We start from the raw sequence: 14,731 nt of genomic DNA, 5'->3' as shown, positions 1-14,731 counted from the left end.
CAACACCATTAATCATCATAGAAATGCCATTTAAAAACCTCAACAAGATATCTTCTCAGTCCAGTTAGAATGGCTTTTATCAAAAAGACAAAAAAAATGATTTCACATTGCAAACACATGTTGAAATGTCACACTGTACCATGCTCCTGGATAAGCAGAATTAATATTGTCAAAATGGCCACACTACCAAAAGCATTATACAGATTTAATGCAAATACTATTAAAATCCCAATGACATTCTTCATAGAAATAGAATAATAATCATGAAATTTATTTGGAAAAGTAGGAGACCCAGAATAGCTAAAGCAATCCTTAGTAAGAAAAGTCAATCAGGAGGCATCACAATACCAGACTTTAAACTATACTACAGAGTTATAGTAACAAAAATGGCATGGTTTTGGCACAAAAATAGACTTGTAGCCCAATGGTACAGAGTAGAGGACACAGAGAAAACCCACATAAATACAATTATCTCCTACTAGACAAGAGTACCAAAAACATTCACTGGAGAATAGATAGCCTATTCAACAAATGGTGCTGGCAAAACTGGAAATCCATATGTAGCAAAATGAAATTAAACGACTATCTCTCATGCTGCACAAAAATCAACTCAAAGTGGATCAAAGACTTAGGCACTAGAACAGAGACCTTGTGCCTAGTAGAAGAGACTCTAAAAGTGCAAGAAGTAAAACCAAGAATCAATTAAAAACCTTCTTCTTAGCAAATGAAACAATTAATAATGTGAAGAGAGAACCTAGAGATTGGGAGAAAATCTTTACCACATGCACCTCCAATAAAGCATTAATCTCTAGGAAAAGAACTCCAAAAACTTAACACCAAAAAACCAAATAACCCAATCAATAAATGGGCTAAGGAACTGAACAGACAGACACTTCACAGAAGAAGAAATACAATTGATCAACAAGTATATGAAAAAGTGTTCAACATCTCTAGCAATTAGAGAAATGCAAATCAAAACTACTGTAAGATTTCATCTCCCGTCAGAATCACAATCATCAAGAATACAGGCAACAATAAATGTTGCCAAGGATGTGGGGGAAAAGGTACACTGATACATTGCTGGTGGGACTGCAAATTGGTACAACCACTATGGAAAGCAGTATGGAGATTCCTCAGAAAACTGAGAATGGAACTACCATTTGACCCAGCTATCCCACTCCTTGGTTTATACCCAAAGGACTTTAAATCAGCATACTATAGTGATGCAGCCACATCCATGTTTATAGCAGCTCAATTCACAATAGCTAGACTATGAAAGCAACCTAGGTGTCCCTCAATAGATGAATGGATAAATAAAATGTGGTATATACACCCAATGGAATATTACTCAGCTTTAAAGAAGAATGAAATTATAGCATTTGCCAGTAAATGGTTGGAACTGGAGAATATCATGCTAAGTAAAATAAGCCTACCCCACAAAACCAAAGGCCAAGTGTTTTCTCTAATATGTGGATGTTAATTCACAATAAGGCAGGGGGAGGGGCACTAGGGAAGAACTGCATTACCTTAGATTAGGTAGAGGGAGGTGATGGGAAGGTAGGGGAGGGGATGTGGGGATAAGAAAGATAGTAGAATGAAAAAGACATTATTACTGTATGTATATATATGACTTCATGACAAATATGATTCTGCAACATGTACACTCGGAAAAATGAAATTATATCCCGTCTATGTATAATGTATCAACGTGCATAAGTGCATTCTACTATCATGTGTAAAACAAATTAAATTAAAACAAATTTTAAAATAAAAGCATTCAGTTCATAAGTAATTCCATTGAATTTGAAGATAATCAGGGCTAAGTCACCCCTAAGCATCTCTATTTCTTCCAAGCAGCTATAATTTGAAGAACTACCAGCTTGTGCTGGCACTGGTTTTTGCCATTGAGGAGATCAACAGGAACCCCCATATTTTACCCAACATGTCTCTGGGATTTGATCTCTATAATATTTCACATTTTGAATGGAATGTTTTGGAGACTTCCTTCTTTTGGCTATTAGGGCTGGAAAAGATGATTCCTAATTACACCTGTAGAAGAGAAAGCAAGTCTGTAGCAGTACTGATGGGAGCATCATGGAAGACATCTTACCAGATTGGGCCATTCCTGGAATTCTACAAATTTCCACAGGTAACAGTGGGTAGAAAAGAGAGAGATTAAGCCATTCTCCTCTGTTGCCCATCTTGGGGCCCTGGATAGGGTTACAGGAGGAAACAAGATTTCAACAATTTTCAAAGTGTGTCATCTCAAAGGTTAGGTCTCAGAGACTGGGTGATGTATTCACATTTTCTTTCTTTGGAATAAAGAGCAGCAGGAGCTGGTGCAGTGCAAAAAGTGGGTTGGAAACCTGAGGCTGTTCAATAATTTTTTTATTTTCCAGAAAGCTCTCGGGATATGAGAGATGGCTTTGAAAATGATATGAATAAATTTCCTTGGTAACACTTCCACCTATTGCTTCATAAAATATACCATTCAGGACTGAGACTGTGCTATGTGACAATCCTTCTCATCATATTCCTTCAAAATGTTCTTTTCCCTTCAGCTCAACTTTGGACCTTTTGATCATAAACTGAGTGATCCTGTCCAGTTTCCTTCTCTCTATCAGATGGCCCCCAAGGACACATCTCTGGCCCTTGGTATGGTCTCCTTGCTGCTTCATTTCCACTGGACCTGGGTGGGGCTGCTCATCTCAGAAGATCACAAAGGTATTCAGATTCTCTCAGACTTGAGAGGGGAGATGGAGCAAAATGGAGTCTGTGCAGCCTTTGTGGAAATGATCCCAGAGAAACATGTGTTCAATCATCACTTGGTCACTGAATCATCAGCAAATGTGATTATTATTTATGGTGATACTAAGTTTTTAGAAGACTTGATGTTTGATGTAGGGCAAACTCTAATGACTTGGAAAGTCTGGGTCACAAACTCACAATGGCAAGATGTCAGCAAGGGGAAAAATTTCATGTTAGATTCATCCCATGGGACTCTCATGTTTTCACACCACCATGGGGAGATTCCTGGGTTCACAAATTTCATCAGCAGTTAACCCTTCCAAATACCCAGAAGACGTTTACCTGGCTCGGCTGTGGTATTACAGTTTTCATTGTTCCTTTTCTCAACTGGACTGTAACATCTTGGAGAACTGCCCACTAAATGCCTCCTTGGAATGGTTGCCTGAAAGCACTTTTGACATGGCCATGAGTGAAGAGAGTTACAACATATACAATGCTGTGTATGCCGTGGCCCACACACTTCATGAGGTGCTTCTTCACCAAGCAGACACACCAAAAATGGGAAATGGGGATGGGCTTCTGGTTTCCCCTTGGCAGGTAATATCTCTTCTGCCTCATGACACACACCACTGCAAGGTGATTCTCTAAAGGGATGGCCACAAGGGAGCAAACAAAGTAGTTTAGGATCCTTTCTCCGAAAGCACAACAGAAACTGTACTTGTTTCAGTGTCGGAGGTAAATGTAGGCCTGTGTAGAAGCAGTCTTGAGGAAAGTGCCCGTAGCAAGGATAGAATGCGTTCTACACCAACATCAAAGCTTGTATTACAAATGACTCCTGTTGAGCTGATGTTTTCAACAGAAGAAATCCTGATTTTCCATGACTGTCTTAAACCATAAGAGCAGAATTCACTCTTGAAGTGTGTAAGTGCTGCTTAGGACTCTAATGGACACTTACATAAGTGAACACATTTCACATCACTTGAAGAATTAACCACATTATTTTGCAGACTTAGACTGAGGCTCGCTAGATGCAGTGAGCTTCCACTAGGCAGTTAAGGTATTATCTGATTCCCAAACCCTCTGATTATTTACATGTGCTTAATTGAGAAACTTCTCCTGGAACTATCATTCTAGAAACCTTATTCTCTAGCTGTCCATGGGCTATCATTTGTTGTACTCTATGATGCTTCTGTTAAAGCAGCATTATAAAACAGAGATTAGCCAGGTGCCGTGTCACCCACCTATAACCTCAGTGGCTCAGGAGGCTTAGAAAGGAGGACCTTGAGTTAAAAGCCAAGTTCCAAAGCAACTCAACAAGATCCTGTATCTAAATAAAAGACAAAAAGAAGCTAGGGATGTTGCTCAGTGGTTAGTTGTCCCTGGGTTAAATCTCTGTTACCTAAATAAATAAATAAACAGGGATTAAAGACAGGGGACTTTATCAACTTCAGGGTTTCTGTCTTAACTTTGGGACATGCTTATTCATAAAATACTGTATCTCTTTAGCTTCACCCATTTCTCAAGAAAATAAATTTTGAAAATCCTGCTGGAGAACAAGTGATTTGGATGAGAAAATGAAATTGGAAGGAGAATATGATATTCAAAACTTTTGGGATCTTCCAGAAGGTCTTGGACAAAAGGTGAAAGTAGGAAAGTTTTCCCCACATGCTCCACGTGGCCAACAACTGTCTTTACATGAGGACCTGATACAGTGGAGCATAGGATTTACACAGGTGGGTTGGACTCAATCACAATGCTTTAACTACACAAGTATAAACAAAAATTTGTCCTGTATTGTATGTCCCCTGATTGCTCATTCATGGGCATACAAAGTACATTTAACAACATATATTCAAGAAATTTTCTCATGAAATTTTCTTGGTGGTTGAAAAATGAACCCATTTTTAACAACATGATTGTAACTATTTATATATTTCATGTCATAAAATACACATGGCACCTGAGAATCAACACATATGGAGGTGTTATGATTTGGATACACAGTGTCCCCCGAAAGCCCTTGTGTTAATGCAGGAGTTGAAATGACTTGATTATAAGAGCCATAACCAAATCAGTGGATTAATAATTTGAATGGATTACTGGGTGGTAACAGTAGGCAAGTTGGGTGTGATTAGTGGAAGGCGGTCACTGGGGGCCAACCTTGGGATTATATGTTTAGTCTCAGGCTCTCATGTGCAACTCATATTCTCTCTCCCTCCCTCCCTCATTCCTTCCTCCATGATGTTCTGCGTCACCTCAGGCCCAGAGCCATGGAGTCATGAAACCATGAACTGAACCTCTGAAACTGTGAGCCCAAGTAAATGTTTCCTACATTAAGTCGTCCTTGTCAGGTGTTTTGGTTACTGTGACAGTAACCTAACTAACACAGGAGAAATGATCTATTTTCACTCAGTTTTGATGTTCAGTCCATGGACAAAAACCCATGTACTTACCAACATGACTCTAACTGTTCGTATATTTCATATCATAAAATATACATGACAACTGTATTAGTTTCCATCACTGTGGCAAGTTGCCTAAGAAAATCTAACTTAATAAGAAGGAATGTGTTTGTTTTGACTCAGTTTAGGGTTTTCAGTCTGTAGTCATTTGGCCTCTTGCTTTTGGGTCTGTAGCTAGGGAAGTACATCATGGTGAGAGTATGTGGCAGGGAAGTTGCTACCCTCATTGTAACCAGGAAGTAGAGAGATTTCAACATCTTTCAAGGCTATGCCCCAACTTCCTCCCACTAGGTGCCACTACTTGAAGGTTCCACCACCTCACAATGGCACTATTGGCCTTTAGCATCAAGGTCTTTGGGAGACATATGATATCATAACTATAGCATTATCAAAGCAATTTATTAGACTTTTGTATACAGATTATGCCTTCTAGTGGTCCCATTCTCTAACACTCTGTACTGACTGGAGGACAAGTCCAATGAGGCTGAGCAGTTCCCAACACCCATCTGATTTTCCTCAGACCCCTCGTTCTGTCTGCACTGAGAGATGTGGTCCTGGATTTAGGAAATCCCCGCAGGAGGGAAAGCCTGCCTGTTGTTTCAGTTGCACTCCTTGCCCGGAGAACGAGATTTCTAATGAAACAGGTGAGCATGTGCCTTGTACAGAAATTCCCTATTATTCTTAATATTCTTCAGTCAATACAAGCAAATGGAAAAGATCTGGAAGGGACTTCAGAGATAAAACTCTTCTTTCCTTCAGGTAGGAGTTTAATTGTTATTCACAATAGTATTTCACCTTGAAATAACACAACTCTGTAGACCTAAACTACACATTTGGCTACACCATTCTAAACACACTATGGGCATGTAATCTCAAGAAGCCCCTTCCACCACCGCACAGGAACGTCAGATTCATCTCCACCATGAAATTTAAAGCACAATCTTCTTGGTCTCCTTTGAAACTATGTTTAGACCACATTGCAGACACACATCCTTCACACTCTACCTCCCCACTGCCTAGCACTGCTCTTGACACATAGCAGGGTTCAGAAAGTGCTTGGTTTAACCTGCAGGTGTCACTGTACTATAAAGCATGCTTCCAAAGCTCCCATGAGTAGGTCTTATTCCCTGCTCTCCACTCATTCACAGGTGAGTGGAATACACAAGATAAAATGACACAAATTCAAGGAAGAGCCAAAGGGCTGCACTGCTATATTCACTGATTTTTAAAGGGTGTTCTTCAAGGAGGCATTTATATTGGAACTGTTACAGGAAAGGTGGAATTAGTATTGGGAGCATTCCTATGGTATCTGATGCAGAAAGTGTAGATTAAATTCTTTTAGGATTAGTGGAAACCAAAAAATTGCACATTTGTAAGTCATGTAATATTCATGGACATAAAAAAAAGGTTCCTTCTGACTGAAATTAATAGAGAATGTGGGAATGAAGGTTGGATTCTGACACAGTCATATGTCAGAAAAGTAATAATGATAATTCCTAGGTATCATCTTGGTAATGTTTAGATTTATAGTAACAAATGGCTAGAATCAGCTCCATGCAGGGTTTTTCAGATTTCACTGTGTGGTGTATATGTAGCTTAATATCACAACACAATGTGATTCAAATGTTTGTTTATAAATGTATTGAGACTGACAATATAGAAGGCAATACAGTCAATTTGCATACTTCTCTATACACATAAGTTTAGGGGACAGTCATGTCCACGTTCCATAAACTCATATAAAGAATAATGTACTCAACAATGTCAGTACCCACACACTTATGCCTTAACAAATTCACCTTTCAGATCAGTAGGGGAGACAAAGTGGATTGAGGAGGAAGAAGGGACAGGAAAGGGAAGAACAATGAACTGAATCTGACCAAATATTCATATGGCTTGCATGGAGGTGGCACAGGGGGTCTCAGCATCAGGTGTATCCACAGGACACTAATTTTTAAAAAAATGTAAATTGTAAATGGAATGGTGGGGGATCAGTGGAGTGGAGTTGGGGGCACTGAGGGAATTGCTGGGATCTAAACTAGGTAGGGGGTGTTCCATATTTTGTGATTATATCAGGATTTATCCTGGTGTTGTGTAGAATTTTAAAAATTAAATGAAGATAAAATAAATAAAAATAAATTAAATGAAGATAAAATAAATAAAAATAAATAAATAAAAATAAACAAATGAAAAAAATACTTTGTAAAGATCCAGATTTTAAAATTTTGAGAGAGCCAGGCATAGTGGCAATGCAGGTAACCCAGTAACTCGGGAGGCGGAGGCAGCAGGATCTCAGGTCCACAGCCAGTCTCAGCAACCTACTAAGCCCTAAGCAACACAGCAAGAACCTGCCTCAAAAAAAGGGCTGGGGATGTGCTCCATGCTTAAGTGTCCCTGGCCTCTATCCCTAGCACAAAAAAAAAAAGAACTGTGAGAAATAGTAGGGATGTTATAAGGTTTGATTAGAGTGTAAACTGACAGATTGTTCAGAGAATCGGGGTTTAATAGGAAAGTTCTTTCTAAAGAAACACAGTGGAAATACACCTTTCAATATACCATAAATAAGAGAAGAGACTTAAAGAAAGACAATCATGAGTCCAACATTGAAAATATTATTAATGAAACTTGTGGGGTAACACTAAAACTCTCATTAGAGAGAAATTTAAAACCCCTTACTGTAAAAAGGAGTATGTTATTATTATGCCTATTTTGATTAAAATGCTTGGCAGGTTATACATGAAGCAATCGTCATGAGGTAGAAATGGAACAGCACATTAAATGCAGACAAAATAGAAGAGAAAAGACCAATGCAACACAAAAACTTAAAAAACAAAGAAAGAATAAGAAATCTAGAGTAAAATCCCATAAAAATTGACAAACCATTCATGAAATCAATCTACAAAAAAGAGTAAAACTGCTAAAAGGAGGTAATTTTATGATTCTACAAAATATTTTTTCATAAAAATATAATATGAAGTATCACATTGGTAGATTTGAGAATATACATAAAACGCACAAAGTTAGTAAAGTCAAAAACCTGTCACCTGAGGAGATCACAACAGACCCAGGCCTGGGGGCTGGCTCCATGGTGACTACTTGCCAGACATGTGTGAGGAGCTGGGTTAGATCCCCATCACTACAAAATAAACAAGCAAAAAAAAAAAAACAATTATATATATTGATAACATTTAATCCATAGTTGAATACTTACACAATTTTTAATTTGCATTCTTCCTCAGATATGGACCAGTGTGTGAAGTGTCCAGATCTCCAATATGCCAACACAGAGAAAAGCCACTGCATCCAAAGAGCCGTGACCTTCCTGGCTTATGAAGACCCCTTGGGCATGGCTCTGGCCTGCACGGCTCTCTGCTTCTCTGCACTCACAGCTGCTGTCCTTGGGGTCTTTGTGAAGCACAGAGACACCCCCATAGTCAAGGCCAACAACAGGGCTCTCAGCTACATCCTGCTCATCTCCCTCACCTTCTGTTTTCTCTGCTCTCTGCTCTTCATTGGTCGTTCCAGCACAGCCACCTGCATACTGCAGGAGACCACATTTGGACTGGTGTTCACTGTGGCCGTTTCCATGGTCTTGGCCAAAACTGTCACTGTGATTCTGGCCTTCAAGGTCACTGCCCCAGGGAGAAGGATGAGGCGGTGGCTGGTGTCAGGGGCACCTAACTTCATCATTCCCAGCTGCTCCCTCATCCAGCTGACTCTCTGTGGAGTCTGGCTGGGGACCTCTCCTCCCTTTGTGGACACAGACACACACTCTGAACATGGCTGCATCATCATCACGTGCAACAAGGGCTCAGTCACTGCCTTCTACTGTGCCCTGGGATACCTGGGCTCCCTGGTCCTGGGAACCTTCACGGTGGCCTTTCTGGCCAGGAACCTGCCTGACACCTTCAATGAAGCCAAGCTCCTGACCTTCAGCATGCTGGTGTTCTGCAGTGTCTGGCTCACCTTCCTCCCTGTGTACCACAGCACCAAGGGCAAGGTCATGGTGGCCGTGGAGGTCTTCTCCATCCTGGCCTCCAGTGCAGGGCTCCTGGGCTGCATCTTTGCCCCCAAGTGCTATGTTATTTTATTAAGGCCACATAGGAGCTCTCTATGTGGGTTCAGAGAGAAAATTCATTGTAGGAGCAATAAGCCTTCTTGAGCTTTACTTGGGTTTCTGAAAATTGAGGGTCTGAGTTAAAGCTCCCAGCAGTTTGATATTGGATTTCTACATGTGATTCCCTTCAAGGAACCAGCAATCTACACCTCTTTCTGCACTAATAACAGTTGCCCCACTTGTATTTATGTCTTTTTTCCATTGGGTTGCATTTGAAGTTGTGGGAAGCCATCCTGACATGTGACTGGGCGACTCCCGTTATGGGTCTGAGGCTTCTGGCTGTGTCGGAATTTTCCCGGCCCTTTCCTGATGAGAGAAGCCGTCCGTGTAGGGGTGTGACTGACCACTGACCCCGGGGGCCCAATCACTGACCCTGACCTTGGAGTGCAGTCCCCCCTCAACCTTCATTGGATGGAATTATCCCCTGAATTTCTTGTTCCCCAATAAAAGGCTACTCCCTGGCGTGTTCACTCTCTCTCTCTCTCCTGCTAGCCCTGAGTAATCCTTGCTGCCCTGCTGGGCGGTTAGAGGTTGGAGCCAGAGAGGGGAGCCGTCTCGGACCTGGCAATAGAAATAAGGTAACTGAGTCTGTGTGTTTTATTTCGATCTCTTCTAGCTAACTTTATGCCAAGAACCTCATTAATGAAACCATTGCGCAGGTCGCATGGTGGATGAAGTGATTTTTATTCATGAAATCTACAGTGCATCCTGCAGATCCTGCTCATCTGTGTGGTGTTCCCACTGCACGTAGGCTTCTGTTTCGATTCCTTCATTTACATTAGTCATATATAAAATGTCCTAAATTCCTAGTGTGCTCTATTTTAAAATCCCTCTATGTATTTCAGTGATTCCTTTTTCTATCAAATAAGTCATATTTCATATACTAAGTGTAGTATGTTTTGAAAACTGATAATGTATTTCTTATTTTTGTCTTTTTCAGAATTCTTGAGATCACTTTGGAGAATTTTTCTTTAATGTGTCCCTTAAATTTTAGAGTCAGTTTATCGCATGCTATAAGAAAAAGATTGAAATTGTACCAGACATTTATTGAATTTATACATTCATTTTGGATGATAAAAATCTCAGTGTAGTATTGACTTGCATTTCTCTGATTATTAAGGATGTTGTTAAGGTTTATTGAATATTTCTTCATATATTTGTTGACTTTTTAAATTTCTTCTTTTGAGAAACATCTAGTCCATTTGCCCATTTATTGATTGGGTTATTGGGGGTTGGTGTTAATATATTTTCTTCAATCTATGTTTTTGCTGCCCTATTCAAATGATCAGACAACTGTCTCTGGGTTTGTCCCTGTGTTTTCTTCCACTGGTATACATTGTGTCTGAATGCCAATGCCATGCAATTTTGACACTACAGCTCTGTAGTATAATTTGAAACCAGGCATTGTGATGTCTCCAGCATTGCTTTTCTTTCCTTAGGATTTATTTGGCTATTCCAGGTCTTTTATTGTACCACATTAACTGTAGGACTATTTTTCTAGTTCTATGAAAAATGCCATTGGTATTTTGATGGGGATTGAATTGAATATAGATATCACTTTGGGTAATGTGACCATTTCAACAATATTAATTCTGCCTGTCCATAAACTTGGGAAGACTTTCCATCTTCTACTGCCTTCTCCTATGTCTTTTCTCAATATTCTGAAGTTTTTGTTGCAGAGTTCTTTCACCTCTTTAATTATATTAATCCCTGGGTTTCTGGTTCCTCATTGCTTTTTTTTAGCGGTTTTAGTATTTGTGATTAGAAAAACTATTAATTTTTTGACTCTGTATCCTACTACTTTGATGAATCTGATTATAGTTCTAGGAGTTTTCTGTTAAAAGATTTTTAGTTCTTCTAAATACAAAATCATACCATCTATAACCCTTATTTAATTTCATCCCCTGAATGATTGTTCTCCCTAGAGTTTCAAGAACTAGGGGCTGGGGATATAGGTCAGTTGGTAGAGTGCTTGCCTCACATGCACAAGGCCCTGGGTTCAATCCCCAGCAACACACACACACACACACACACACACACACACACACAAAGAACTATATGGAATAAGAGTGGTGAGAATGGACATCTTTGTCTTCTTCCTGATTTTAGAGAAAATTGTTTTCAGTTTTTCTCCATTTACTATAATGTTGACTTTCAGTCTGTCAAATATAGCCTTCATGGTATTGAGGTAAGTCCTTCTATCCCTTCTTTTACTGGTGTTTTTAACATGGATGGATTATGAATTTTATCAATGGCTTTTTCTGCCTCTATTGAGATGATCATGTGATTTTTGTCCTTAATTTGATTCCTGTGATGAATTACACATTTATTGATTTTCAAATATTCAATAATCCTTGCATCACTGGAATGAAACCAACTTCATTATTACATACAATCTTATTAATATGTTGGTGAATATATTGATATTGTCTAATATTGTCTTGAAGGTTCCTGCATCTATGTTCATCTGGGATACAGGTCTATAGTTTTTTCTTAGATGTGTCCTTATCTGGTGTTGGTATCAGAATGATATTGGCTTCACAGAATAAATTTGGAATTTCTATTTTCAATTTCATGAAATAATCTGAGGAGCATTGGCATTAGTAATTCAAAAGTCTGGGAGAACTCAGTTGGGAATCCATCTGGCCCTGAGCTTCATTGTTGTTTCTATGGTTGTTAGTGGCAGACTATTTATTCCTGCTTCAATATCATTGCTTTTTATTGGTCTGTTTAGATTTTCTATATCCTCTTAGTTCAACCTGGGGAGGTCATAGCGATCATAGATGAATGTAAGAAGTTTAAATTTTTAAATTAGATTACTACATTACAGTTATACATAATAGTGAATTTCATTTTTGACATAACCATACATGCTTGGAATATAATTTGTTCCATTTTAGCTCCAGTATTTCATCTTTCTCTCTCTTCCTCCCTACACTATTCTGCTGGTGCTTTATAGTGAGACACTATGAATATGGTTCTAAGAATGAAATTTATAATTATGAGTGCCTACATTTTAAAAAAGATTCCAAATAAACTACCTAAGGATGCACCTTAGTGTCTATAAAAATAAGAACAAATCAATTAAAAACTAGTAGGACAGTTAAGATCAGAGCTGATTGAGAATAAATAATTAATACACAGGATAAATGTAACACAGAGTTGGTTTTTTGAAAAAAAAAACAAGTTTAATAAACCCTTAGTCAAATGAACAAAAAGAAAGAGAGAAGACCCAAATTAATAAAATTAGAGATGAAATAAGAGATATCACCATAGTTATCACTAAAATCCACAGGATTACTAGGGACTATTTTAAAACCTGAAGGCATTCAGTCCCCTGATCTTGAAGAAAATTACCTCAGAAGGAGTTCATGCTTTCCTCCTCAATCCTGATTGTTAACATACCCATGAAAAAATAAACATGACCTTCACTTATGCAACCATGTGGCACATGTCTCTATATCTGACCTGCTGTATTGCTGCCCAGTGAGGGCTCACCAGCACATACCTGTGCTCTGTGCATGCTTTCTTGGTGGCAAGACTCAAGTTTACTTCTAAAGTGATCAATGAATTGCCCAACGCAGTGGCACACACCTGTAATCCTAGTGACTTGGGAGGCTGAGACGGGAGGAGCACAAGTTCAAAGCCAGCCTCAGCAAAACTGAGGCACTAAGCAACTCAGTGAGACCCTATCTCTATATAAAATAAAAAATAGGTCTGAGGATATGACTCAGTGGCCAAGTGCCCCTGAGTTCAATCCCCAGTACCAAAGGAAGAAAGAGACACTAAAGTGATCAATGAACATGCCCACACATGCAGAAGAGGGTCAGCTAACACATAATGTGCTTCCATGGGGGACTCTACCCCTGTGCCAACCTTGGCATCATGTATCACTGTCATTTCTCTGTGTCCCTGCACAGATGGAGATAGGAAGGCTTCTGGTGCTAGTGTGGAATTGCATCCTTACTGTCTCTCGTCTGTGTGAGAAACTCTGCCTGCTCAATGTCTATTGATTTCAGATATTTCCTTTTAATGTTTTATTAGTATGTTATGTTACACATAATATTGGGTTCATTTTAACATAATCATGCAATCATGGAACATAATTTACTCCACTTCAGACTTCCTCTTTCCCTTCCCCCTCCCTCTCCGTCTTCCCTTTCCTCAACTTTCCTATCTTCCTACTATTGTTTCTTAAAATCAGTGCTTCATAGGTATTCATATAGGTGGAATTCCCTGTGACCTATTGATACCTGTGCATAGCATGGTCTGGTCAGTTTCATTCCACTCCTACTCCCTTCTCCCATCCTTTCTCCTTCCCCATCCCCTTCCTCTCTCCACTGATCTTCTACTTCCAGGAGATTCCCCAGCCCAGGCTTTTCTCCCTTATTTTGTTCTAGCTTCCACATGTGAGAGAAAGTCTTCCACCCTGGATTTTCTGAGTCTTGCTCATTTCACTTAGCATCATGTTCTCCAGTTCCATCCATTTAAGAAAAAGTGCCAGGATTTCTTTCTTCTTTATGGCTAAAACTCCACTGAGTACATACACTACATTTTCTTTATGTTAATCAGCCATGAGTTTAGGTAATTTATAGATGATGAATATTTTAAATAAACTTTGTATATTTTCTCTTATTTAAGTTAAAATAAAATCATTGGATCAAATGCGGAGACTTATTCATAAATTTGCCACTAATTCTTAAGTACTTGCTAAGAAGCTGGTGCATTCAGCATCCTATTCCATAGGCAGCTTCTCCTCCTTCCTCCCTCCTTCCCTCCCTCCAGTCCTGGCACAAACTCATCTACTTGGCATCTCTGTGCCTATTCTGGACACTTCCCATAATGGATTCTCCTGGCATATGTCTGTTTGGCACTAATTGTTTCTAAATGCATTCTCTCCACTTCTGTTTGTCTTGGAATGTCTTTGTTTCTCATTCATTTCCAAAGGCCAGCTTTGCTGGATACAGTGTGTTTCACTGGAAGATGTTTTTTCCTTTGCCATTCTCTCCCAGTCCATCAGATTTCTGCTGAGAAGTCTACCTTCACTTTCAGGTGAACTGGAACATGTTCAGGTATTGTTTCTTTTCTCTTGTGATCTTGAGAGTCTTTTTCTTTCACTTCAAGAATTTGATTTTTTCCTTTAGGTAGACTGCATTGAAGTTAAGTCTGACTGCGACATTTGACCTTTCTGTGCCTGGATATGGTGTTCTTCTCTAGGCTTGGGACATTTTCTATTATAAAATTGGAGATTAGAATCTGTCATTCCTCTGGCATTCTCAAACCCATCATGAACCCAAATAACCCAGGCATTTTTTTGTTGGGGGGGATACCAAGGCTTGAACTCAGGGGCACTCAACCACTGAGCCACATACCCAGCCCTATTTTGTATTTGACAGGGTCTCAC

At 39.4% G+C, this 14,731-nt stretch overlaps 1 protein-coding gene across 1 annotated transcript; it reads left to right on the top strand.

Moving 5' to 3' along the window:
* Positions 1–1,050: 1,050 nt before the first annotated feature.
* On the top strand, positions 1,051–9,372 carry LOC114107450 (vomeronasal type-2 receptor 116-like). The gene is given in 8 exon segments (XM_071605210.1): positions 1,051–1,064; positions 1,855–2,149; positions 2,562–3,052; positions 3,054–3,345; positions 4,255–4,309; positions 4,312–4,481; positions 5,731–5,854; positions 8,600–9,372. Coding segments are annotated over 8 exon segments (2,214 nt in total).
* Positions 9,373–14,731: the final 5,359 nt, after the last annotated feature.

This window comes from Marmota flaviventris, chromosome 1, assembly GCF_047511675.1.
Source record: "Marmota flaviventris isolate mMarFla1 chromosome 1, mMarFla1.hap1, whole genome shotgun sequence".
Taxonomy (NCBI): Eukaryota; Metazoa; Chordata; class Mammalia; order Rodentia; family Sciuridae; genus Marmota; species Marmota flaviventris.
The sequence above is the reverse complement of the archived record's forward strand: the minus strand, read 5'-3'. Positions and strand labels throughout refer to the sequence as shown.